At 45.7% G+C, this 25,521-nt stretch overlaps 2 protein-coding genes across 2 annotated transcripts in view; both read left to right on the top strand.

The window, feature by feature from the left end:
• LOC131496948 (uncharacterized) overlaps positions 1-24,918 on the top strand; it is a 32,587-nt gene extending 7,669 nt beyond the window's left edge. The window contains exons 4-12 of the mRNA XM_058702825.1: positions 4,763-4,944; positions 5,174-5,256; positions 5,834-6,095; positions 8,331-8,442; positions 14,853-14,975; positions 15,841-16,009; positions 16,964-17,062; positions 23,638-24,791; positions 24,889-24,918. Of these exons, the coding sequence (XP_058558808.1) occupies positions 4,763-4,944; positions 5,174-5,256; positions 5,834-6,095; positions 8,331-8,442; positions 14,853-14,975; positions 15,841-16,009; positions 16,964-17,062; positions 23,638-24,791; positions 24,889-24,918 (2,214 nt within the window). The remainder of the gene's footprint in view (positions 1-4,762; positions 4,945-5,173; positions 5,257-5,833; positions 6,096-8,330; positions 8,443-14,852; positions 14,976-15,840; positions 16,010-16,963; positions 17,063-23,637; positions 24,792-24,888) is intronic.
• LOC131497279 (leucine-rich repeat-containing protein 37A2-like) overlaps positions 24,842-25,521 on the top strand; it is a 45,375-nt gene continuing 44,695 nt past the window's right edge. The window contains exon 1 of the mRNA XM_058703472.1: positions 24,842-25,510. Coding sequence (XP_058559455.1) covers positions 24,921-25,510 — 590 coding nt within the window. The 5' untranslated portion in view covers positions 24,842-24,920. The remainder of the gene's footprint in view (positions 25,511-25,521) is intronic.

Genomic DNA, 25,521 nt, shown 5'->3' with positions numbered 1-25,521 from the left:
CGTTGATTTGCAGTTGTTTTCCCAAATGCTTGGCTTTTCTTCCCCCTACATACAAAACCTAATTACTGTGGGAAAACAGTGCACTTCACTTAAAAATAAAGCACAACTTTCCTGTTTATTTACCTAGAGCTTTGTGTTTATGTTTATTGAGCCCAATTGTTGGTACCTCAGTGAATGGATTGCTTGCAACAGATGGTGGCCAACAACCTTTGGGTCTCGGAGCATTTTGGATGAGGACACTTTAGGAGTCTGCCCAAAGCTAGCAGCTGACCAGGCCCATTTAGAAGGATGATGTACTGGATTCAGAGAACTCGCCAGCCTTGGACCGAACAGAGTCCAAAGCGGGGCTCAGGCACTCCGTGATAATGGGGCTTCATTGTCCTGAACCTTCCCACTTCAGGGAGTCATTGGGAGGATTTGGTGAGAAGATGCATGTCAAATACTCCATAAACAGTGATTCTTTATCCTCTTTAACTTCAGTTACGCTTCATGAAAACCACTTGAGAGTTAGACTCTCAGAGATCGGCCAGCAGAGAAGTTGGTGGAGTTCTTCAGCGCAAAAGTGCTGAGTTCTCGCATTTTCAATGTCTGTAGTCTCTTCTCATTTTCCACCTTCCAGAATGGGGCATCCCCAGACATAAGCTGAGAAGTCACACATCCCTGGGACCTTTGTGTTCACTTTGCCAAGGTCGAGGAGGGATTGAACACAGGCTGGAGCCTGGGACCCTCTGTCCAGTAGCTTCTTTACAGGAATTTGGGAATTCTGGTTTCGGAGCCAGTCCTCCCTTGGCTCTCATTCACCTGTAGAGGATCTTGATTGGCACATCTTGGCTCCAAGATGTGACAGACACCTGTCCTGTCGCTCCAAAATAGTAACCAACAGGAGAGCTGCAGAATGGTGGAGAGATTCAGGCTGCACGCGCTGGAATCACACCAGTTGGGTTAAGACCAGTTGGCTTAGCTGGCGAAGGCATGTTACTTCACCTCTTAGTGCTCCCACAAATAGGTTTAATAACAGTTCCTGCTCATCGGTACTTGTGAAGATTGAATGCACTAAACGTGAAGAGCTTTCAGAATAGTGCTGGTTACACATAGTAGGATCTCGACGTGTCAGCTGTAACTGGCATTTCTCTATCTCGTCAAGTGTAAGGTGGCCACTGATTTTTACATGTCAGCAACCCTAAAAATGAAACGCATGTTGGGGTTGATGGCATAACTGGCACCATTTTTCTTTTTTTTTTTTTCTTTTTTGGTGTTATAACTGGTAATGTCTTAGATTCAATGAATTCAGCATGAGACCTCCTCCTCCTGGACAGGACGTCCAGATGTCTGAACAGTGAATGTAATCCCTGAATGGTGTTTGCAGGTAAAGTGCGTACATTGTACCGGATTCTGCGGAAGAGAAGTCATTGATTAGTAAGCTGTTCAGGACTGGCAGGTGGCGTGTTAACTTTTTCCAGGGCACTGACTGCCTTCCTAGTAAAGAGAATGACTTGATAGAGCTCTGGAAAAGGAACAGGTGGATCGTCTCCACTCACGGGTTCAGAGCCATCATTTTTGTCAAATGGATTTCTCTCTAAAATCCATGGATATCATCGCGCCGATAAATACCCGCAAGGACAAAGTCGCTGCTAGTATTTGAGTCTTTAAAAAAAAAAAAAATGGGGCAACGGGATGATAGGGGCTGACCTTATGGAAAAGAAGTTTCCGTAATGATTTCCAGCAGACATGATTTAAAAGCATTTCTTTCCCTTTGACGCACTGAAAGCGTTGTTTTCATGTGCTCCCTTACTTGTGCACGGACTGTGTGGGTTTTTTGGGGGGTTTTTCTTGTTTGGTTGGGGTTTTTTTTTGTTGTTTTTTAAGGTCACTTACTTATTTTGAGACAGAGAGAGAAAGCACACGTGTTAGCCAGGGAGGGGCAGAGGTGGGGGGGGGGGGCAGAATCCCAAGCAGGTTCCGCACTGTCAGTGCCAAGCCCGATGGGGGCTCGAACCCACAAACCATGAGATCGTGACCTGAACCAAAACCAAGTCGGATGCCCAACTGACTGAGCCCCCCAGGCGCCCCCACAGACTATGTATTTTAAGCAAGCACATGTCAGCCATTGCGCACCAAATTCGACACCTGATCTTCTGAGACTAATGGCGATTCTTTCTGACTAATATTAAATATGAGTCTTTCTGACTCATATTTACATCATATTTCCACACTAATACCCACTGAAGGACTGTTTCTAGCCCATCAGACTTTACAGCCATTTTGGCACATAAATTTGTTAAATAGAAACTTCATGAAGCTGCGTCTGAAGATCTCCCATCTCGTTCCCAGGTCTTCAAAGAGACTGTCGTAAATACCTTCGGAATATGTAGACCATTATGAGGAATCATTTTAATTTCCTTTAGCTATTCCCATTAGATTGGTAATAAGTAGATATTGAAAAGCATGAACGAAATGCCATCATGGAGTAGATACTCAGGGGGTGAAACCAAATAACTGACCATTCAGTGCTGAAATGTTTTATTGTCCCTCACACCTAGGTTCAGAGGAAATCAGAAATCTGTCACGAGTTTGAGTTTGTTATGAACTCAACTTCACCTTGGTTGGCATGTGAAAACTACACTGAAACATCGAAATGAAACATGAAACATACTAAGGAAGGTCCTCAGGAATGCAGGACCCTGGCAAGATTGATTTTTCTAGTAACTTAATTTTGATTTATATATGAAGCCTTGTTTTCAACACCCAGCTAAATCTGCTTAGAACCATCTGGGTCGCTTGAAATAGATGATGTTAAGCCAGATACACCAGTTGCACCCATGATATGCCTTTGTTGAAGGTTTTCGTAACTGAGATAGAAAACAATTTTGGTTAAAAAAAAAAAAAAGTTGTCTTGTGATACCCAGGAGTGGCTTAATACTCTGTTTGGGTTAAGTGTTCATGTAACTGCATGTTGCTTCCTGTTTCTGGGATTTGCTCTTATTATTTGAGCAATCGTACTATTAGAGAAGAATATTCTCTCATACAGTTAAGGATAAGAAAATTAATTAGTGACTGGGTACAGATTTTTGGAAGTTGTGGTTTTTTGCCAGGTTTGTTCTCTAGCTGCCTGGAAGATTGTGTCTTCTGGTGCCCACTTTGTAAGTTTGCACCGTGGGGTGTTGAGGAACAGAATGTTACAATGGGTTAGAATTATCATGAAGTACTTGTGCAAACAGGAAGGTCCAATGTAAAGGGCTTTTTAAAGTCTGTGGGTTTTATCTCGTACCAAGCCAGTGCCCTCCTCAGATAACAGGTGTTTAGTTAGTTACACTGGGCAAAGTCAAGAAGTGGTTCTGTTGGGCAAAACCTTCGGGGACTTGAACGGGTTTTTCCTGCTGCAGAGTTGGGGTTAGGTGGCCGAAGGGTCCTACTTTGTCTCAAGGGCAGTCAGCACCTGCCTTAAAAGGTGGAGGAGGCAGAGCTGTTGTCCACAGACCTGAATTGACTTGTGTTGTCCCTGACCATTATTATTCCAAACTGACAAGAACGTTAAGCCTTCTGGTTTAAAGACTGTTCCCTTGGGTGTTTCTTATTCCCTGGAGATGGAGTAAATTCTTATGTTTTGAACATTCTTCCCCCTGGATTTTCCTTACCCAGTTGGATCAGTTTTGGTTGTTTTTTTTTTTTTTAATTTCTTAAATGTTTATTTTTGAGAGAGAGAGAGAGACAAACAGAGCACAAGAAGGGGGGTGGGCAGAGAGAGAGGGGGAGACACAGAATCAGAAGCAGGTTCCAGGCTCTGAGCTGTCAGCACAGAGCCTGACACGGGGCTGGAACTTGCAGTCTGTGAGATCATGACCTGAGCCGAAATCGGTCACCCAACCGACTGAGCCACTCAGGCGCCGCCTCCCCCCCCCCCCCCCCCCCCGGCCGTTGGATCAGTTTTTTAAATGATAATGAATATTCTGCACCAAACAATTGATAAAACCACCTATCACAATTCCTACAGTTAATAGATGCTTAGTAAATACCAGTTATCTTCCTTGATCCCCATGTCTCCACTTCCCAGTGAGAACCTGGGGAGTCCTTTATTTTGCACTGAAAGGAGAAGATGACCTCAACAGTGCATTAATTCATTGCAGCACCAAGTGGAAGATGCTATAGAGAACACAGGAGGGAGGGTGGGACTGGAAAGAAAGGCAGGATTGTAATGCAGGCAGAGGCTAGTTGAGAAAACAGGAGGTTTGCAGTAGATCAGATGAGAAGGAACACCGCCCAAAGCTTAAAGAAAGCAGTGACAGCAGAAAGAGGGAGAGGGTAAATTAGGACGAGAAAGAGACATGGGTGCCAGATTAAATTTGGGAATGGGACAGGAAGACCAGCTCAGGGGTCTGGGATAATTCAGGATTTTGCCATGGATAGGTGATAGTGTCACAGCTAGGTGGTAGGATTTAACCCCAAGCAATCTGATTGCCCTCAACTACCTCTCTGGAGACTGCGGAGATAGGCAAGAATAAGTCCGTATCTACTCACATTGTAATGAAACTGCAGGATATCAGAGATTTTTAAAAAGTCATTAGAAGCTGCTTCAGAAGAAAGATCACACACGAAGGGACAGCAATAACCCTGACTGGACTTCTCTGATTTAGCAACAATAGATGAATGAAGTTATTGAAGATATATTTGAGAAGTGAACCCAGGGAAAGGCATGGGGTACAAGAAACAAATGTGGGCCCATCAGCTGGTAAAATATAAATGAACTCTTGCCCGTGAAATATAGAGAGGAAAGAACCAGCAGGTGGGTGAGAGTTTGGAAGCAGGAGAAAGAACCTGCTCCCAGAAGTTAGAGGGGATGGTCTTCCTGAAAACCTCCAAGAGACGAGGAGAGGCCAGAGGGCGGGGATATGTCTCCAGGGAAGGGAAAGAGGTGGCCATGCCTGATGACCTCTCCTTTCCAGGAATGTGAGAAGAAGTGTCATCCACCGAAAAGGAAGGACTTAGGAAAAAAAGGACTTAAGGAGGCCGATGAAAGTTCAAGATAACCTGTGCGGGAAATAGAGGAGGGAGCCGACTCCAGAGGAGTTAAGAGGATGTCCTGAAAGGTTTGGCAGTCTGGTGGTTTGGGGATTTTTGAAAGAGTTAGTGCCACCAGCCTAAGGAATTGTGTCACTTTCCCAGTTGTGCTTTGCAGCCGACATGTGGGAGCAGAGGAGATGGTTGGACTGATTCGGGATTTGCTTTCAGGGTGGGCTCGGCAGGCTATGGGAAAACCGAGTGAGTAAGTGAAAGTCGAAATGAGCCTTGAGACCAGTGGAAGCTCTCGGGGAGTGGAGGGCCCAGCAAGGTCAAGGTGAAAGTGCCTGGGAGTGAGGTTGAGGCTGGAGAAAAGGCAACTAGAGTTTCCAGATTTCGGACGTGGAATCACTTCCAGGAGATCCAAGACCAGGCTGGGGCTTGGGAGGAAGCGGGTAAGAAGTAGAATGACGTGAAGGTCGTTAGAGGAGGAGCAGAAAATGCACTAGGCTCTGCCCTTGGAGGGGTCGTCCACGTGGACTCTGAAATCACAGGTTATGGGCATGAGTCGGGGTAAAACAGAACCTTGAGTGTGGCTTCTTGGACCTTGTTCAGTGAATGGAGGGGCCAAGGTTTTCCAGATCAGTGGTCTGTAAGTAACACGCGTTGGCAGTGAGACGTCGCAACTAGAAGGCACGAGCCTAGCAGCACGTTCTCCGAGTGACCAGTGGCCTCTAGGAATTCACTCCCCAGGAGTCTTCATAATCATTTTCTGGGCACGGCTTGATGAATGATTCCGAACATGCCGTCTCTTCAACACTGAGCTCTTGGTCCTAAGGGAGTCCACCTCCTCTCCTCCACGCCGGCCACCCGGCTTATCCTGCCTGGCGCCAAGCCGCGGGGGCTGCGGTGTTTGCTGCATTGCAGACCCTAAGCCCCCGCTTCACCAGAGCCGCGGGTTCATTTGCTCAATCTGAGCAGCCATCGCAGAATTCGACATTTCTCTCACACCTTTTACCCAGGTTCCAAAGTCCAGAATCTGCACTGCTTGCTGACGTGGGCGATGAAGGCAGGGCCCCACCTAATGGCCCTTTTGCAAAGTACAGGAGGAGCAAGCCGACTCTCCTGGGCCCCTCTTGTCAGCCAAAGGGAGGCAGAAGGGTAGAGGGTACCAGCTGGCCCCAGCTAGGAAGCACCGTCTTCAAGAGTGGGGGAGTAATAGTGATGATAGTCATGTGGGTATTGGCAGGAATAGTTACTGAGCATGAGCCCAGCATCCTGCTAGCCTATCTATAGCCATGCTGTTACTCAAAGCTCACAACTATTATTATCCCCATTCTACAGCTGAGAACTGAGTCTTAATGAGAGCAAGTGGTCTGCACATGATGAGAGCTAGCAAGCGTCAGCCCTGGGACTTGATTCTAGGTCAGTCTGGCCTTGGAGCACAAAGTCTCGTATAACTAATATGCTATATTTGGCTCTAAAAATTGAATTATAAGACCGTATATGGAATCTGCTACCTGAGTTTTTCAAGCCCGGCTGAGGGTTTAAATTTTCATAGAGAGGCAAGGGAAATAGTCCCTCCCACGTTACAGAAGCAATGTCGGAAAAAAAACGTTTTTTTCCTCCAAGTTTTATAGGGCAGCAAATACTCCTGAAAGGGATTGTAGTTGTCATGATATCCTTTATGATCTTGTCTTTTCAAAAAGTCTTTATTGGGAGGAATTTTCTCAGAGGTTTAGTGCCTTATAAAGCATGCTTATCAACCGGAATAGTCAGGAAAATGGCTTTCCAAACATGTCTTCAGTTTTTATACAGAGTTAAGTGTGGATGGAAGGACAGCTGGGTCATCTTGCGTCCAGCTCAAATCAGATGCCGGGAGTTAGAAGGATGGTAAGCCGGTGACACGTGCCAAGGAGATGAAAATGATCAGATTCTGAGAAAAGAAGGACCTGGGTGGAAACACCATGATAGGGGAGAGAGAGAGACCGGCCCCAGAGACCCAAAGGCAAAGGAAACGAGTTAAAAATAAAACGGGGCTAATGATAAACCTGAGGGCTCCTTGACAGGAGCAAAGTTGAAACGACAACTCTATTCCTAGAGCCCGACGTCCGAACAATTTCTTTTTCCTACCTTTTAGTCCCCGTGCGCCTTCCTCGGCTGACATCGAGTGCCAGAGGACATCTCAAAATATCCACAGCCACAACTACTCAGCACACCTCACCATGTGGGGAGGACAACAGTTCTGCAAAAGTCTTTGTCCTGAACTGTTTATGGATTTTCCATAGTCTGTGCAAGACTTTGAACACATGCTGCCCGCAACTGGCAGCTGCCACCCGGCCTAGGGATGACCTCGCTCCTGATGCAGGAGAGTCCTCACTGGCTTTATCGTGACTTGCCCCTGTTTTGCATATTCACCCTGACCTTTTCTTAATGAAGATTTCAGTTGGGAGAAATTACGTTAATGGCTCACGTGTTGCTGTCACCCTTCCAAATGCCGTGTGTGCTGTGTGGATGGGGCGCCTGCCTGGTTCAGTCAGTAGAGCGCGGGGCTCTTGATCCCGGGGTCGTGAGTTCGAGCCCCACGATGGGTGCAGAGATCACCTAAATGATGGGAGTGGTAAGTAAAGGCAGTCCAGTAAGTCCTTGTATTCGTTCTGGGCTGTGCCTGGGAGTCATAATGGGCAATACAATAATATGTAATGGGCAGGAAGACAGCTCTTGAAACCGTGTGGGAAAACTCCATCAGTGCCAGACCAAAAAACACCTCCTGCAGTTATAAAAAGTTGGGTGAACTCAATAGGCACTCATGGAGCTCCCGTTAAGTGACCACCAAAGTGTAATATCCCAGCACTTAAAGTTAGGAGAGCCTTGTGTTACATGTTATCTCAGTTAATATTCACAATATCTTTTTCTAAATCTTTAAAAAATCTATTAAAAAAATTTTTTTGACACTTATTTCTTTTTTGAGAGACAGAGAGAGACAGAGCACACGTTGGGGAGGGGCAGAGAGAGAGAAGGAGACACAGAATCCGAAGCAGGCTCCAGGCTTCGAGCTGTCCGCACAGAGCCCGACGCGGGGCTCGAGCTCAAAAGCTGTGAGATCACGACCTGAGCCGAACGAAGTTGGCTGCTTAACCAACTGAGCCACCCAGGCGCCCCTCATTCACAATATCTTAAGGTAGATACTGTTATTGCTCAGTTTGTACATGAGGGCGCTCCTGTTGAAAGATATTTAAATGAATTGCCCAAGACCACATGATTAATAACTGACAGAACTGAGGTCCCCAGTGTTTTCATTCTATGTCCTTTGATCTTTCCACATTCCACCTCAGCTGCCAAGAAACGGATCGTGTGGCCAGAGTGCCCCTCAGTGGGAAGCGTCAGAGATGGGGAAGATTTCTGCCCTACACCGGCTGTCTGAATGAACACAACAGTGGGCCATGGGTGATAAATGAAAGAATTATTCACTAGTTCGGTTGAAAAAGTCTTCAGTATGTAAACAAGTCTTACATAAGTCATGAAAAATGGGGTTGAGGAAAATGAGACAGGAGAGTAAAGGGACAAAAATATTTTCTTTATCAAGCCTTAAGGGAAAACACTCTTTTTAAAATACCTAATGTGGCATTTCTCTTAAAAAAAAAAGAAAAAACGTTAAGACAAGTGACCCTTCTAAAAAAATTTTTTTTTTAGTATTTATTTATTTTTGAGAGACAGAGTGCAAGCAGGCAGCAGAGGGGCAGGGAGAGAGAGAGGGAGACACAGAATCCAAAGCAGGCTCCAGGCTCCGAGCCGTCAGCACAGACGCGGGGCTCGAACCCACGAGCCGTGAGATCATGACCTGAGCCAAAGTCGGACGCGTAACCAAATGAGCCACCCAGGCGCCCCATACACGTGACCCTTCTTAACCCAAATCCCAAATTCAAATACATTCCAAGAGATGTTTAGGGAATGAAGCATCTCACAGAGAATGAGCTTTTCCGAAGAGCCCTACAGAAGCACCCTTCCAGGCCAAGTAGTCTATAAATGCAGGCTGGGGACCCCTGGGCCACATGTGGATGACCAGGCATGGAGTAAGGGCTCTTTGCCTGGAAGACTGTACGTCCATCTCAGAAAACACTTCCAAAGCTGAGCTTCATAATGGAAACACTAAGAACCTGCTATCAGCAACCACAATATTAAACAGGCACAGAGCCAACAGCAATGGCTCAGAGCCAGGGAGGAGAGATTAACATCACAAGTAAGAGATTTTAGGCTCTGGGCCAGGAGAGGTTTTTTTCCTTTTCATTAAAAAATAATAATAAAAAAGGCAGAGAGAGAGAAAAAAAAAATGAAGGAACGGTGCGAAAGAATTCTTGCTTAGCAGCCCTCTTTCAGATTGTTCTCCTCCGACGTCCAGATAAGCAGAGAAACAAACCACCGTCTGTCTGCAAAGTAAAAATGGCCTTCGAGGTAGCCCTTCCGGCCAGCCGCTCTCTGCGTCCTTCGTTGGCCCAGGTGCAAAGGGAAAAGAATGATCAGCAAGGCCCATTTTTCCACTTGGAGTTGGAGAAAACACCATTTGAGCAAAAATTCAGGCGGCCGCCTTCTCACCCTGTGGAGCTCCGAGGAAGGCGGTGGGGAGCCTGGGGCACCCGTCACCTGGGATGATGGCACGTCGATACGGGGCCCAGTAAGACCTGTTGCAAGGCGGCGCTTTTCTAACAAGCTGGATCCTTTAGGGCGCAGCCTTCTGAGATTTCGGGGGAGGTAGTCAGCCCCAGGAACTTGAAGATGAAACCGTGCCTAGGCAGCGTTTTCCAAGAGACGTTAGGGCTGCCCACCCCCAGTCTCAGGGCACCCCCGATCTCTGAGCAGCCCCGATGGGCGGGACATCCTCTGTCGCCAGTAACTCTCGAGAATCGAAGAGGTGCCCAGTTCCCCAGTTCAGAAGTTGCCTCTGGCATCTTAGCCGCTTTCTCCAAACCAGCAAACAATTTCTTGCGACCTTCTCTTAAACCTTCTTCTTTTTTAGTTAAAAAACTTTCAAACCTGCAGAGCAGTTGCGAGTGATTCTAGATTCACCCGTTGTTAACATTTTTCCACGTCTGCTTAGTCTCTCTCTATGTATAAATATTAACACTTCACTTTTTTTTTTCCAGAATCCTTTTGAGAGTAAGTTGGGGACATCATGACCCCTCACCCTTAAAATACAATGCGGTCTTAGCAATGAGGACTTTCCCTGGGGTACCTGGGTGGAGCATGCGACTCTTGATCTCAGGGTTGTGAGTTTGAGCCCCATGCTGGGTGTAGAGATTACTTAGACATAAAATCGATGAACAAAAAAAGGACAGCCGGGTGCCTGGGTGGCTCAAGCAGTTAGGCATCCAACTCAGGTCATGATCTCAGAGTTCATGAATTTGAGCCCTGCGCTGACAGTGTGGAGCCTCCTTGGGATTCTCTCTCTCCCTCTGTCTCTCTCTGCCCCTCTCGCGTACGCTTTCTCTTTCTCTCTCAAAAATAAGTAAATAAACATGGTGGGGGGAGGACAAGGACTTTCCCTTACGTAACCATAGTGCGATGATTAAATTCTGGAAATGTAACAGTGATGCAATGCTATTATCTGATGAAGACTCATATTTACATTTCGCCAGTTGTCCCAACGATGACTTTTATAGTGAAGAAAAATAAAAACCTTCAGGTTCGTGTCTCAACACAGGCACACACGCTGCGTTTAGTTGCTATTTCCTGTGGTCTGGAGGTCTTTCCTCAGCCTTCTCTGTCTTTGGTGACACTGACAGTTGAAAAGAAACACAGGCCGTGTTTTGTGAATGTTCCTCATTTCTTGGGTTTTCCTAACTGTGTTCTCATGATTAGATTCAGACCTGCATCTCTGGCAGAAATTCTTTTTTTTTTTTTCTTTTGTTTATTTATATTTTTTTGTGTGAGAGAGGAAGAGGGAGAAGGAGAGGATTCCAAACAGGCTCCACACACAGTGCAGAGCCCAACTCGGGACTTGATCCCACGACGCTAGGATCACGACCCAAGCCGAAATCAGCCACCCAGGTGCCCCTTGCAGGAATTCTGTAACAGCAATGTTGGGTCTTTGTGGACTCTCAAAATGTCCTTTCCCCAACACGTATGGCTTCCCTGTGTTTCGTTTTCTGGCCTTTGAGAAGACTCTGGCCTCCTTCCATTTTCCAAGCTGCATTCATCACAGAGCTGCGTGGCACCGGTGTGACGGGTTGGTGTCAGCCAAGGCTCAGGCTGACGCGTTCTCCCAGCACTGGAGGCGTGATGGCCACTTGGTCTGTAAAGTCACCTGAGAGAGAGCAGGAAGAATCCCAAAGCAAGGGCAACAATGGACTTCTAGCCTGGCCTCTTGCTTGTGCAGATTGCTGACGAATCCGTAACAGGATTGTTCAGAGGAGAAATGGGTCTGACTGGATTAGGGAAAAAAAGACCAAACTCCCTCCATTTGCCTTATGTACCCGTGTTGCTGAGCTTGGGAATTCTATTTGGATGGTTTTACCTCCTCACTATTCCATCCGTCTCGTTTTTCTCCATTCCAACTACTGTTACTCTAGATGACATCCTTCTCTCTTTTCTAGAGCAGTCTCACTAAACCCACCTCCCATAGAGTTGTCTGACGGGATCCGTGTAGAGCCCAAATCGGAAAATTTCACAGTGGCTTCCATTGCCAGGATAGAATTCCATCTGACCACTACTTTCCCCTGCGGTTTCTTTATTCCATACTCCCTGCCTCAACTTTAAGGCCCCCAATATCAGATGTTTATAAAAACTTCAGCACAGCACCACCTGGGAGCTTCTTAAATAGCATCTCAGGTTCTACATCAGAGCCACTGAACCAGAACCTGCATTTTAGCAAGATTTCCCAGATTTGTGTCCACAAGAAAGAGCAGGAAGGGCTATTTAGAACGTGCTGGAAGGGACTGTTCTGTGCAAGATCTTAGGTTGCCCCTCAGGCTCTTACTGTCCTTGGTACTGAGGCCTGAGGCTCAAACTATTCTTTGATCCAAGGGATTCAGCCCCTAAAATCAAATGTTGCAATCATTTTTCCTAATTTGCAAAAAGAAGGAAATTTCACCGATGAGTTTTTTTCTGTTTTTCTTTTTTTCCATCACAATTTTTCTCCTAAACTTTGACATCCGCTACTACTTCCTAGTTAACAGGATAGTCCTCCGCTGACCGACAACAAAATGGATGGACTAACAGCTAACAAATGCTAGTGCTAAAACTCAAGAGTTGATGGGGGCGCCTGGGTGGCTCAGTCGGTTAAGCCTCCGACTTCGGCTCAGGTCATGATCTCACGGTTCTTGGGTTTGAGCCCCGCGTCGGGCTCTGTGCTGATGGCTCAGAGCCTGGCGCCTGCTTCGGATTCTGTGTCTCCTCTCTCTCTGCCCCTCCCTGCGTGCACTCTCTCTTTCTGTCTCTCTCTCAAAAATAAATAAACATTAAAAAAAATGAAAACTCGAATTGATGGTCCAACAGTTCAGTTTGGCAACAGCAAAACGTTAGGTTTGATTACGTAGGAGGCTTTCATGCCAGAGAGAGGCACAGGTGAAATGTGCCTCATTATGTGCCTCAATTCAATCACCATTTCCTTATCAAGGGCCATGTCAATTCCTTTGAATAAGTTGAGTGAGGCTTAGATTGCCAAACCTTTCACTTTATAATTGTATGTTTTCATCAGCTTTGTCTAACTGGCTTCTTAGTCTAGCTACTTCCTACGGACTTGACTGCCTATTCTTACCCATATGCCCTTCCTTACTGATTTAATCTGGATCGAATCTAAGAATCCTTCTCAAATGTCTGAGTATACTGTCTCCACTTGTTCAACACTGTCTTCAATCCTGGCTCCACTCCCTATGATTGAAATGATCACCTGTCAGGCATTCCTGAGTTTGCAAGCTTCTAGCCTGTGAAGATGTCACCCAGCCACTCAGCTATTACAGATTATGAAATAATTACTTTGTATCAGTTGTGAGTAATGAGGTGTTTTTCTCTCATTGGACATTAAGACCATTTCACAAATGGATTTTGAGATTTCACAGCATAAAGCCCAAAGTCAATATATAGCTGACAGGAGAGAGCATTCTATTAAATTTCTTTATTTATTTAACACAGAGCCTTGGGTTACCACCACCACCACCACCACCCACCCCACCCCACCGCCTACTGAAATTGTTGCCCAATTTACTTATGTGTTCCTTTATACTTTGGCAAGTACACATAGTTTCTGGTTGTTTTTTTTTGTTTGTTTACCTTTTATAAATACATATTTAAAAAGAACATATTAAAAAAAATTTTTTAATGTTTATTTAAAAAAAATTTTTTTAACGTTTCTTTATTTTTGAGACAGAGAGAGACAGAGCATGAACAGGGGAGGGGCAGAGAGAGAGGGAGACACAGAATCTGAAACAGGCTCCAGGCCCTGAGCTGTCAGCACAGAGCCCGACGCGGGGCTCGAACTCACAGGCCGTGAGATCATGATCTGAGCCGAAGTCGGACGCTTAACCGACCAAGCCACCCAGGCGCCCCTAATGTTTATTTTTGAGAGACAGAGTCAAAGCATGAGCGGGTGAGGGGCAGAGAGAGAGGGAGACACCTAATCGGAAGCAGACTCCAGGCTGTGAGTTGTCAGCACAGAGCCTGACACGGGGCTCGAACTCACAAACTGTGAGAATCATGACCTGAGCTGCAGTCGGATGCCCAACAGACTGAGCCACCCAGACGCCCCAAGAATAACATCTTACAGTAAAATCAAGGAAAGGCCTAAGGCATCTGAGAGCTTTTTTTCAGTAGCATGAAGGAAAACGGTTGCCAGCAAGAACTGTGGCAAGGTTATCTAAGGTGACAACTGTCTCTACCACTCAGGGGCTCGAGGCCCTTCTGAAGCTTCCTGGTTGTCCAGAACAGCTCCACTCTGCCTCACCATTAGCCTGTGCTGTAGCACTCAACATTTAAAAGTTCGTCTTCATTTCTCCTTCCTAGCAGGCAGCTTCAGTTGGAGAAAGTAATTTCACTTTTTCATCTACTCATTCATTCACTTAATCCATAGACCTGTGCTTGATTGTAGGAATGAGAAAAGAATAAAATATGGTTCCTTCAAGCACTTAAGGAACTGATAAACTAGTGATAGAGGACGTTGCACAAACAAATCAATAAAGAGTTAATAATACTTTGACTTTATTTGAATTATTTGAATTTTTATGAATATACTAATATACTACACCCCACTTGAAATAGACATTTAAAAAAGAACTAGAGGATGTAAGAAATACACTGTAGCGTGTACGTTATTTAGAGAGTTAACACTGGAGGTATTTGCATTCTCAAAGAAGCTTATTAAGGCAAATGAACCTCTTATTGTTTTATTTGCTTATAAAATTTACAGAAGTATGTATATTCCTTCTTCTAACAGGGGTTAGTAACTTGCGGGGGGTGGGTGCTGCTGATTCAGGTCCTACTCAGGTCCATGTTATCTGCTCTTGAGGTCATATTCTCAAACAGGAGCTACGGGATGAGACAGCAAAAAGTTTACTTCCCTTGCTTACCTACAGCCCTATAATTTGCTTCCAGAGGGCTTCCTTAGTTGCTTTCATCATCACTTTCAATATCAGAGATCACAGAAAGCCGATTAATCAAGGGCCCTGGAAATGATGCATCAAAGTCTATAGCGTAAAAATAGTACATAGCGTTTATTTAGGGTTTATTAGGGGCTGATTTCTTAAAATGTTTCCAGTTTGAGCTTCACAACCTCTCTATGAAATAGGTATTGATAAATCTCAGGTGTATCCAAAGGAAGCCTCTGTGTCAGGTTATGATATTTTCAGGTCTATTTCTTATGTCTTTAGGTTCGTCTTGGCACCAAACGTAAGGCGGTTCAACATCAGGCCCTTGCCCTAAACAGCTCCCAGTGCCAAGAACTGGCAAATTATTACTTTGGTTTCAATGGATGGTCAAAAAGGATCATCAAGGTAAACTTTATAGATTTTCTCTGACTAATTAGAATCATTTCAACACTGAAATTCTGGACTTCAGAGAGGAGAAAACTGGGTTGTGGGGAGATGTGAGAGGCCTCTAACTGGAAGTACCTGAGCCTGCCACCAAGAATTCATAATAATCTCAGTAACTTGGGCGGTGGTGTCCATAATCTTCTCCAGTATTTGTATGGTGTATAATAAAAACCAATTGTCTTCATCCATTTGTAAGTCTTACTTGATTTTGAAGCTATAGGATACCTCCATTGTGGGCTGGGATTGCTGGAGTTTAGTTGCATTTTTTTTTTTTTTTTTTTTAGAGAGAGAGGCAGATTGCAAGCGGGGGAGGGGCAGAAAGAGAGGGAGAGACAGAATCGGAAGCAGGCTCCAAGCTCTGAGCTGTCAGCACAGAGCTCGACGCGGGTCCCGAACCCATGGACAGTGAGATCAGGACATGAGCCGAAGTCGGAAGTTTAACCAACTGAGCCACCCAGGCGCCGCTGGTTTTGTTTTTAATAACAAAACATCTTGAAGCTTACATTCAGATCCAAGGAAGGACCTTCCATTTAAAATCCTAACAGCTCGGGGCGCCTGGGTGGCTCAGTCAGTTGAGCGTCCGACTTCGGCTCAGGTCATGATCTCACGGTCTGTGAGTTTGAGCCCCGCGTGGGGCTCTGTGCTGGCAGCTCAGAGCCTGGAGCCTGTTTCGGATTCTGTGTCTCCCTCTCTCTCTGCCCCTCCCCTGCTCATGCGCTCTCTCTCTCTCTCTCTCCCTCTGTGTGTGTGTGTGTGTGTGTGTGTGTGTGTGTGTGTGTGTGTCAAAAATAAACATAAAAAAATAATAATAATAAAATCCTAACAGCTTCAGGATCTTTCTGACCTTGAAGAAAGGGCAAATGAAGATACTGTGCCACCACTTCAGAAGCAGAGCCTGAAATTCTTCTGTGCTTTAGAGGTGGTGTTGCCATCCTATGAGTGCCGGAGTCCCGGAGCTGGCATGGCCGAGGAGACTTTGGATGACCTGGAGGAAGGTCTGTTTACAGTGGAGGTGGGGGTGGGGGTGGAGGGGAGGCAGAATCCCTCTTTCTTTCTAAAAACTCATCTTTTCAGATACATCATCCAGCCCTCCCCTTTGCTAAGCTCCTAAAGCCCTAGGCAGAGTTTTTCTGGCCTACAGTACAGGCTTTTATCTCAGGCAATACCTGAAGGAACCTTTAACTTTAAAATTCTAAAGCTGACTTTCTGCCAAGAAGTTTAGGAGGAGGGAAGTAATGTTTTTCCCATTTTTGGTTAAGAATTCGCCTTGTGCTAAAATAGTCCTTCAAATACATATCTCTTGCAGCCTGCAGTTATCCCAGCAAAGTAATCATCTAAAGATTTAAACAAACTCTTGTGTAGATGTTGAGTCCTTTGCCTCCTATAAAAGGGCTGGAGTGTAAAGAGTCAAATACAGATGCCTAGAAAAGGTATTCCCATTGGTACTGTGTTTTTTCCCAGTGTCTACAGCACTTAGGCTTAGGGTTTTCAGGGAGGGGCAGGGCTGTTAGCAAGGCTAAGGGAGTAAGGCTCCCTTGGGTGATGCCCAGGAAGAGACCAGGCGGTCATGTGCACTACCACCGAACCCTTCTCCCCATGTGACTCCAGCCCTTGATGCACAGGAGAGTAGGGTCTGCAGTAGGGTCTGAAACTATAGTTTCAGCTTGTCCATTTGAAATCTACGAGCGATGTGAGATCTGTGCCACTTTCTTGGCTTGTGTCTCCCTTTTGGTACTTCCGAAACTTCTGGAGTAGATCAGGGCAGTAAAAATGTGCCCTGCCAGGATATACCTACAGCAGAGTCATTCAACCTTGTGTTGTGGCTGCCCTTACTTGCTCAGATAATGAACTACGAATCATGGATGTATTTTCACTTTTACACATATAACCCCCAAATCAGTTATCATTCAGATAGGCATGTTAAATCCATTTGTTTTGGTTGGATGCAGGGCCATTATCATTTCTTATGAAAAGGAGGACAACCCAGAAGCTTGCTATTCAGAAGGCTGTGTCAGATGCATTCCAGAAGCTGTTGATTGTGATTTTAGGTAAGACTTATTTGATTGTCCGTACAGTACATCAGTTTCAACGAGCAAATAAACTCATTTTGAAAAGTTAATTGGATGAAAACACTTCATATTCTTTTATTCACCAAATGCTTTCAAAGCGGTAGTGTCAAATTTGTTCTTTGTGGCATCTGTGAGAGAAATGACCACAAATATTTTTGTCCCCAGTATATAGATATACAGTGACTTACCTCTGTCCACACAGAAAGTGTTTGACCCAGTCTTCTTTCTTGATTGTTTGCTCATAACACAGAATACTATTGTGAGTATAAGCTTTGGGGGCACCTGTGTGGCTCAGTCAGTTAAGCGTCCAACTGTTGATTTCAGCTCAGGTCATGATCTCACGATGTGTGAGATTGAGCCCCATGTCGGGCTCTGTGCTGACAGCGTGGAGCTTGCTTGGGATTCTTTTCCTACCTCTCTCTCTGCCTCTCCCTGACTCTCACATGCCATGTGCTCTCTCTCTCTCAAAATAAATAATAAAAAAAATAAACTTTGAAGCTTTAGATGTCAGTGTTGAATCTTAGCTCTGTCTCCTAGATTTCTTATGCAATTTTAGGTTTTATAGTCAGATTTGAAGTATGTAATCAATCTCTCTAAGCTGCAATTTCTCTATCTGCCAAGTAAAGGTAATAATTCAACTCACCTCATGGGGGATGAATTGTAAGAGCAAATGAGATGATGGAAAAGTTTAAAACTATCCCTGAAACATGGTAAGCAGAGAAAATATGTTCACTTGTTATCATCGTTTTCCTGTTGGAGAATTTATAAGATTATGTTTTTGGAATCAATTCAGCTTCAGTTTTTGTTTTTGGCACTGACCTATTGGGTGAATATGATTGATTCTTTTTTTTCTTTTTTTAATATATGAAATTTATTGTCAAATTGGTTTCCATACAACACCCAGTGCTCATCCCAAAAGGTGCCCTCCTCAATACCCATCACCCACCCTCCCCTCCCTCCCACCCCCCATCAACCCTCAGTTTGTTCTCAGTTTTTAACAGTCTCTTATGCTTTGGCTCTCTCCCACTCTAACCTCTTTTTTTTTTTTTTCCTTCCCCTCCCCCATGGGTTTCTGTTAAGTTTCTCAGGATCCACATAAGAGTGAAACCATATGGTATCTGTCTTTCTCTGTATGGCTTATTTCACTTAGCATCACACTCTCCAGTTCCATCCACGTTGCTACAAAAGGCCATATTTCATTCTTTCTCATTGCCACGTAGTATTCCATTGTGTATATAAACCACAATTTCTTTATCCATTCATCAGTTGATGGACATTTAGGCTCTTTCCATAATTTGGCTATATTGTTGAGAGTGCTGCTATAAACATTGGGGTACAAGTGCCCCTATGCCTCAGTACTCCTGTATCCCTTGGATAAATTCCTAGCAGTGCTAGTGCTGGGTCATAGGGTAGGTCAATTTTTAATTTTCTGAGGAACCTCCACACTGCTTTCCAGAGCGGCTGCACCAATTTGCATTCCCACCAACAGTGCAAGAGGGTTCCCGTTTCTCCACATCCTCGCCAGCATCTATAGTCTCCTGATTTGTTCATTTTGGCCACTCTGACTGGCGTGAGGTGATATCCGAGTGTGGTTTTGATTTGTATTTCCTTGATAAGGAGCGACGTTGAACATCTTTTCATGTGCCTGTTGGCCATCCGGATGTCTTCTTTAGAGAAGTGTCTATTCATGTTTTCTGCCCATTTCTTCACTGGGTTATTTGTTTTTCGGGTGTGGAGTTTGGTGACCTCTTTATAGATTTTGGATACTAGCCCTTTGTCCGATATGTCATTTGCAAATATCTTTTCCCATTCCGTTGGTTGCCTTTTAGTTTTGTTGGTTGTTTCCTTTGCTGTGCAGAAGCTTTTTGTCTTCATAAGGTCCCAGTAGTTCACTTTTGCTTTTAATTCCCTTGCCTTTGGGGATGTGTCGAGTAAGAGATTGCTACGGCTGAGGTCAGAGAGGTCTTTTCCTGCTTTCTCCTCTAGGGTTTTGATGGTTTCCTGTCTCACATTCAGGTCCTTTATCCATTTTGAGTTTATTTTTGTGAATGGTGTGAGAAAGTGGTCTAGTTTCAACCTTCTGCATGTTGCTGTCCAGTTCTCCCAGCACCATTTGTTAAAGAGACTGTCTTTTTTCCATTGGATGTTCTTTCCTGCTTTGTCAAAGATGAGTTGGCCATACGTTTGTGGGTCTAGTTCTGGGGTTTCCATTCTATTCCATTGGTCTATGTGTCTGTTTTTGTGCCATGAATATGATTCTTATATTAGGGTCAGCTATATTTTTGTGAACCTTGAAAGTGGTCAGGCTATTGAATAGCATCGATTGTGTTCTCTTTTGAGTTCTACAATGGTGTGAATGTTACAGGCTGTGCTCCAAGGGAATTTTATAATTAGTAATGAGTCCCCAAACAATTGCCCCCCCACCCCGCCCTCGCCGCTTCACAGTCTTGCAGGCTTAGAGACTAAGAAATCCTAGCTAAGTTTCAGAGGCCTTATTTGCCCATAAGAGTTGACCCTGGATTGGTCTCAGGCTTCCAGCCTGGACAGCTCTTGCAGTGAAAGTTGACTTCCCTGGTCATCAGGTAGAATCTCCGTTAGCTGTCAATTCTGAGTAACAACCTCTAAGAACCAAACTAAACCTTTGGGTTGCTGACCTCTCCCTAACATGCTATGGTATCCCTTGTACACGATCAAAATGTTGTAGCTGTACTTTGCCTTAAGGGGAATTGTATTGTCTGTAAGGGACATGGGCCATTTCTGCCAATAAACTGTCCAAGCGCATTCTCTCCCTCCCCCTCCCCCTCCCCCTCCCTCCAAAGCATTGTTCATTGTATCTGGTGGGATTTTGTTTCCGGGAGTAGACACTTGCCTTGTTTCTAATATGAAGTATCAGCTATAGTCCATGGTCTCTATTCCAGAACTCACACTGACCTCTACCTAATGCCTTACTGTCTAGTCATCTGATTTTGAACATTGTTGTTTCCGTAGTTTTGAACTTCCTGTGTCATTATTCCTTAGTTCCTATCTCTTAAGGTGATAGCGTTGTTGAACCACACAGTTGTTAACTTCATGTGTATTTTTTCACACATAGTTATGATTAACAACTGAAGTGTGAGATGAGAACACTTCTAGGAAAATGCTTTTATTTTCTGCTTTTATAAATAAAAAGAATGTCTAGTTATTGGGTGCTATCATTGTATACAGCCAGTTTTAGAACAAGGAAAATTCTGAATTGATCTTGTTAACTTTATTTATTTTTTAAATGTTTATTTTTGAGAGAGTAAGCAGGGGAGAGGCAGAGAGAGGGGGACAGAGGATCTGAAGTGGGCTCTAGTGCTTACAGCAGAGACCCCAGTATGGGGCTTGAACTCATGAACCATGAGATCACGACCTAAGCTGAAGTCAGACGCTTAACTGACTGAGCCATCCAGGCGCCCTCTTTTTTTTTTTTTTTTTTTTTTTCCAATCCTTATTCACTTTATTTCAGAAAGTGGTAAAATAGCTGTGGAATACAGACCCTGTGAAGAGATCACAGATGCCAGTACTGAAGACGAGCTGCAGGATTTAATTCAAGTATGTGGAGATTAAAGTTCAAGGGTGACATAGCCACTGTAGCCATAATGTAAAGCAACCAGCAGAATTTGGAAGACTTTGGCATTAGCTCTATCATCCTTTGGGAAATGTGAAACTCAGAAACTGCTTTTGACTGCAGGGGATTTCTGGGGCTTTTCCTGAAGTCCTGACCCTTAGCTCTGACCCCTTAATTGAAATTTGGAGAGCAAATTTCATCAGAGCACTCCCACAGTTGTGGACATAGGAGAGGACACAAGCCTTTTAGAGCTCCCCTCAAACAGAATCTCAAGGATTTGGGAACAGAGTAACTATGGCCTTAAATGTGATTATACTACAGCGTTTGAAACCATTATGCCATTCAAATAGGATGTATCACCCAGATGTCGGCATCTCATATATATCTTGCGTGAATATCTTGCTGAAGAACTTTTCTGTAAATCACTCACATGGATGTCCTGAATTAGGGATTAAGTTGCCAAAATAATTTCTAAAAGAAAATACTAACGTGCCACATACAGAATGTTAAAAAAAAAAAAAGGAGCAAAAATGTGTTTCATGTCATTGAGAGCTTAATTTGGGGCTAGATTTGTGAATTTTTTTTTTCAAAGTTTTTTTTTTTTTAATTTTTTATTTTTGGGACAGAGAGAGACAGAGCATGAACGGGGGAGGGCCAGAGAGAGAGGGAGACACAGAATCGGAAACAGCCTCCAGGCTCCGAGCCATCAGCCCAGAGCCCGACGCGGGCCTCGAACTCACAGACCGCGAGATCGTGACCTGGCTGCAGTCGGACGCTTAACCGACTGCGCCACCCAGGCGCCCTGAATTTTTTTTTTTTAGATTTTTTTTTAATGTTTATTTATTTTTGAGAGTGAGAAAGAGCGTGAGCTGGGGAGGGGCAGAGAGAGAGGGAGACGCAGAATCTGAAGCAGGCTCCAGGCTCGGAGCTGTCAGCACAGAGCCCGGCGCGGGGCTCGAACTCACAGACTGCGAGATCATGACCTGAGCCGAAATCAGGCACTCAGCCAGCTGAGCCACCCAGCCGCCCCTAGATTTCTGAATATTTAACTCACCCCACAGTTGCAAAGTTTGTTTTGAAGGGAAGAGAGTGGAGAAAGAGAAGATGGTTACTTTCTGAAAAAGCACTGGAAGATTTTTCGTGCAAAATAATAATGTTAATTGAATCTAAATCAAACCAGTCGAGGAAACTTCAGACGTTTCCAAGTTTAGGCTTTAAGCAGTCTCGCTTCCTGGGTTGCCTGGGTGGCTCCATAGGTTGAGCATCCGACTCTTGATTTTGGCTCAGGTCACGATCCCAGAGTTTGTGGGGTCAGCCCCACGTCGGGCTCTGTGCTGAGCGTGGAGCCTACTTGGGATTCTCTCTGTCTCTCCCTCTGTCCCTCTCCTCCGCTCACACTTTCTCTCTCTCAGGAAAAAAAGAATTAAAAAAAAAAGGTCTAGCTTCCTGAAAAAGGTGAAAAGATGAGAAAAAGATTCAGCATTGATGCTAAAGATTTCAGAAACCTGATTATAACAACAGATCCATTCCTGCATGAGGCCAGTCTTGGAATCAGTTCCATATAAACACTATTCCTGTGTGCTAGACATTGGGATTAAGATAAAAACCCCCTCTCTCTTGCATTTTACATGCTAGAGGTTGTGCCAGACCATAAGCAAGGACTAAAAATACATTAGAAAAGGGGCTGTGAAGGAAGTAAACTGAGTGCTGTTACAGTATTTCAAGAAAATTGTTTAACACGCTGACTTTAACATCCTAAGTGCCTTCTCCATGTGGGCGCACAGAGTGGACCTCTGAAAAGTGGCCTTGTTACTTTTTCTAGATCAATGGCTATGTCCAGTCAAGATGAGATGGGGGAAGTTTTCCCACCCCGTGTAAATAAAGGGCTAGAATTGGTTTCCGGCCCTCTTTCCCAGAATGAATTGCTCAGCACTCCCCCCAAAACTCCTCCTACAGACATTTTGGGGCCATAGCAGATTCAGTGGTAGGCCCCCATCTAACAGAGTGGTGAATTAATAATCAGCCATGGGTATTGAGAATTTAGAGGAAATGGCAACATTTTAGAATATCTGACTGTGAAGTGTGTTCTCCTCCCCGTCGCCCTAACTGGTGCTTATTTTGCAGGTCAGCTACTTTTCTTGGAAGCAGTATGGCCAGGGGGAGGAAGAACGTCTCTCGGATTTAAGCTTTGAAGAGCAAGAGTTCAAATTGCTAGAGCTGGACTAGCATTTTTTAATTTCCCAGGATGCCAGGTCCTGTGGCTTCCTTGGAAGCTCTGCTCCACTCCCCCACCCTTCCACCCCTCAGAGCTGCGGGAGTCCGGGGCCACCCAGATCGGAGTCCAAGTACTACCTTGCTGTGAGTAGCCCCGGGGCGGGGGGGGGGGGGGTGGGGGGTGGGGAAGGGGGGAGTGTGGGGGGCGGGGGGAGTGTGGGGGGAGGGGGGTGTGGTGGCCTTTACAGGGTGGAGGGAGGCCTGGGCCCCAAGTGATTCTGGGAAAAAGGCCCGCCCTGGTGGTGTGGAGCCCATCTCCAGGGAGCTAATAAAGGTGGCTAAAGATGTCATAAATAAAGGGTGGGACGTAGGCGTGGGAGGGGCGCGCAGTTGCTGAAGGTGCGCGCGCGCGCGCATCACGAAGCTGCCATTATGGTTTGGCTTCCGCTCAGGGCCCAGTGCCAGTACCCTACTCGCCTGGGTCTCTGCGCCCCGGAGCCTCCGCGTGTCATGTCCTGGCTACGCCTGTTGGCCCCACTGCTTCTCCTTATGTGGCAACCGTTGTGGCTGCTGGTCCAGGCAGCTCAGCCTCCGGAGTGGGCCCTGGACCCAGCCCAGCTAACCGCCGACCCCCTGGAGCCGGCTGAGCCCTGGTCTTCGCGCTCGTCTGATCCCCCGCCCGAATCGCCCCAGGCACTTACACCCCCAGCTGAGCCCGGGGGCTTTAATTACCTGGGGTCCTCTGCTCCAGCCCAGATGTTGGCCCCGCCTAAGGAGTTGACCGAGACTTTGGTTCCATTCCTGGACACGGATTCGGTTGGAGAACTACCCCCAGGGCCAGGTGAGGATCTGAATGACCAGCTAACCCAGCATCAAAGGCTCCCAGAGGTGGTTCCAATGCCAGGTTGGGATCAGAATCAGACCATAGCTCCGCCTCCTCAACTCAAAAGTAAGACTAAAACTGTAGGTTTAGATCAGGCCGAAGATCACCAATCATTTGAAATGCTTGTTCCATCTCTGGATAGTCAGAGTTCAAAGCCAACAAAGTTTATTGCTTCACCCCTAAACTTGAAGGAAGATCTAGCTCAGCATCGAAGGCTTGCCAAAGTTGTTGGAACTCCAAACCAATTTGCAAATAAAGAGCACCTACAACAACAGCTGCAGGATGATTATTTAGATTCCAATATGGGTCTCCTATATCCTGAGGAGAACCTACCTATGGGTTTCCCAGGGGGACCAGATCAACTTCCAAACTTCTCTGAGGAGGCTGAAATTCCTCCACCCTTGCAGAAGACCCCAAATCATCTAGAGTCCCCTGAGGAAGCTGAATCTTTTTTGCCCCAAGGGGAGGCTCAGGCTCAGCATCCAGAGCCCCCTGAAGAGACAGAAACATCTCTACTTGAGCAGAAGGCTCCATCTCAGCGTCCAGAGTCCCTTAAGGATGGAAATTCAGCAAACCCACAAGAGGCCCCAGCTGAGCCTTCAAGTACCCCTGAAGAGGTCGAACCTTCTTCAGTCCAGCAGGAGGCCTCAGCTCACCCTACAGAGGCCCCCGAGGAAGTGGAACCTTCTCCAACCCCCCAGGAGGCCCCTGCTCAGCCTCCAGAGCCATCTAAGGACATCATATCTCAACTGTTAGCACATCATGAAGTAAATGTGCTATCTCCAAGTCAGAGTGAAGCTCAGAAGCCAAGCTTCCCCAATGTCACTGTTAAACCTCTGGATCTTACCATAACTCTAACTCAGCCTGCGGAGCACCCTGAGGAGGCTGGACCTACCCCAGTCCAGCAGGAGGCCCCCGCTCAGCCTGCAGAGCGCCTCGAGGAGGTTGAACCTACCCCAGTCCAGCAGGAGGCCCCAACTCTAGTTCCAGAGTTCCCTACAGCTCCTCCAAAGGACCTTGAGGTAACATTTGCACACCTAGAGCAGGTTCAGGTTCAGCATTCAACCTTGAATAAGGCCAAAACTCAACATTTGGACCCGGGGCTTACCATAACTCCAGAATCCACTACAGAGACTGAACCTTCTCTAACCATGCAAGAGACCCCAACCCAGCCTCCAGAGCCACCTAAGGAGGTTGTTCAGTATCCATCCCAACAGGAAGTGACAGTTCCTACTCCAAGTAAGGATCAAGGTCAGCAACCAACATTGCCCAGTGTCACAGCTCATCATGTGGACTTGGGGGTTACCATAACTCCAGAACCTACTACAGAGGCTGAACATTCTACACCCATGAAGGAGACTACAACTCCTCCCCCAAAGGACCTTGAGGTGACACTTGCACATCCAAAACAGGTTCAGAGGCAACATCGAAACCTGACTGAAGTCACGGTTCCACCTATGGACCTAGAAATTCCTGTAAGTCAGCAACCAGAGTCATTTGAGACAGGTTTTCCTCCAACAACTCAACATCCTGTGGTGCATTTTGTAAACTATACCTCAGAAAAGGCATACACAACTTTAACTTGGCAACCAGAACAGAATGCCACCACAAACCTCAAAATATGTGAGCTCTGTACCTGCAAAGGTGAGACACTGTCGTGTGTCGGTCTCAGCGTACAGCAGAGGCTCCGCAGAGTGCCCGTGCTGGAGCCCGACACCTACAACGGCACCTTCACCATCTTGTAAGAATCGC

The sequence above is a fragment of the Neofelis nebulosa genome, chromosome 16 (assembly GCF_028018385.1).
Source record: "Neofelis nebulosa isolate mNeoNeb1 chromosome 16, mNeoNeb1.pri, whole genome shotgun sequence".
In the NCBI taxonomy this organism is placed as follows: Eukaryota; Metazoa; Chordata; class Mammalia; order Carnivora; family Felidae; genus Neofelis; species Neofelis nebulosa.
The sequence above is the reverse complement of the archived record's forward strand: the minus strand, read 5'-3'. Positions and strand labels throughout refer to the sequence as shown.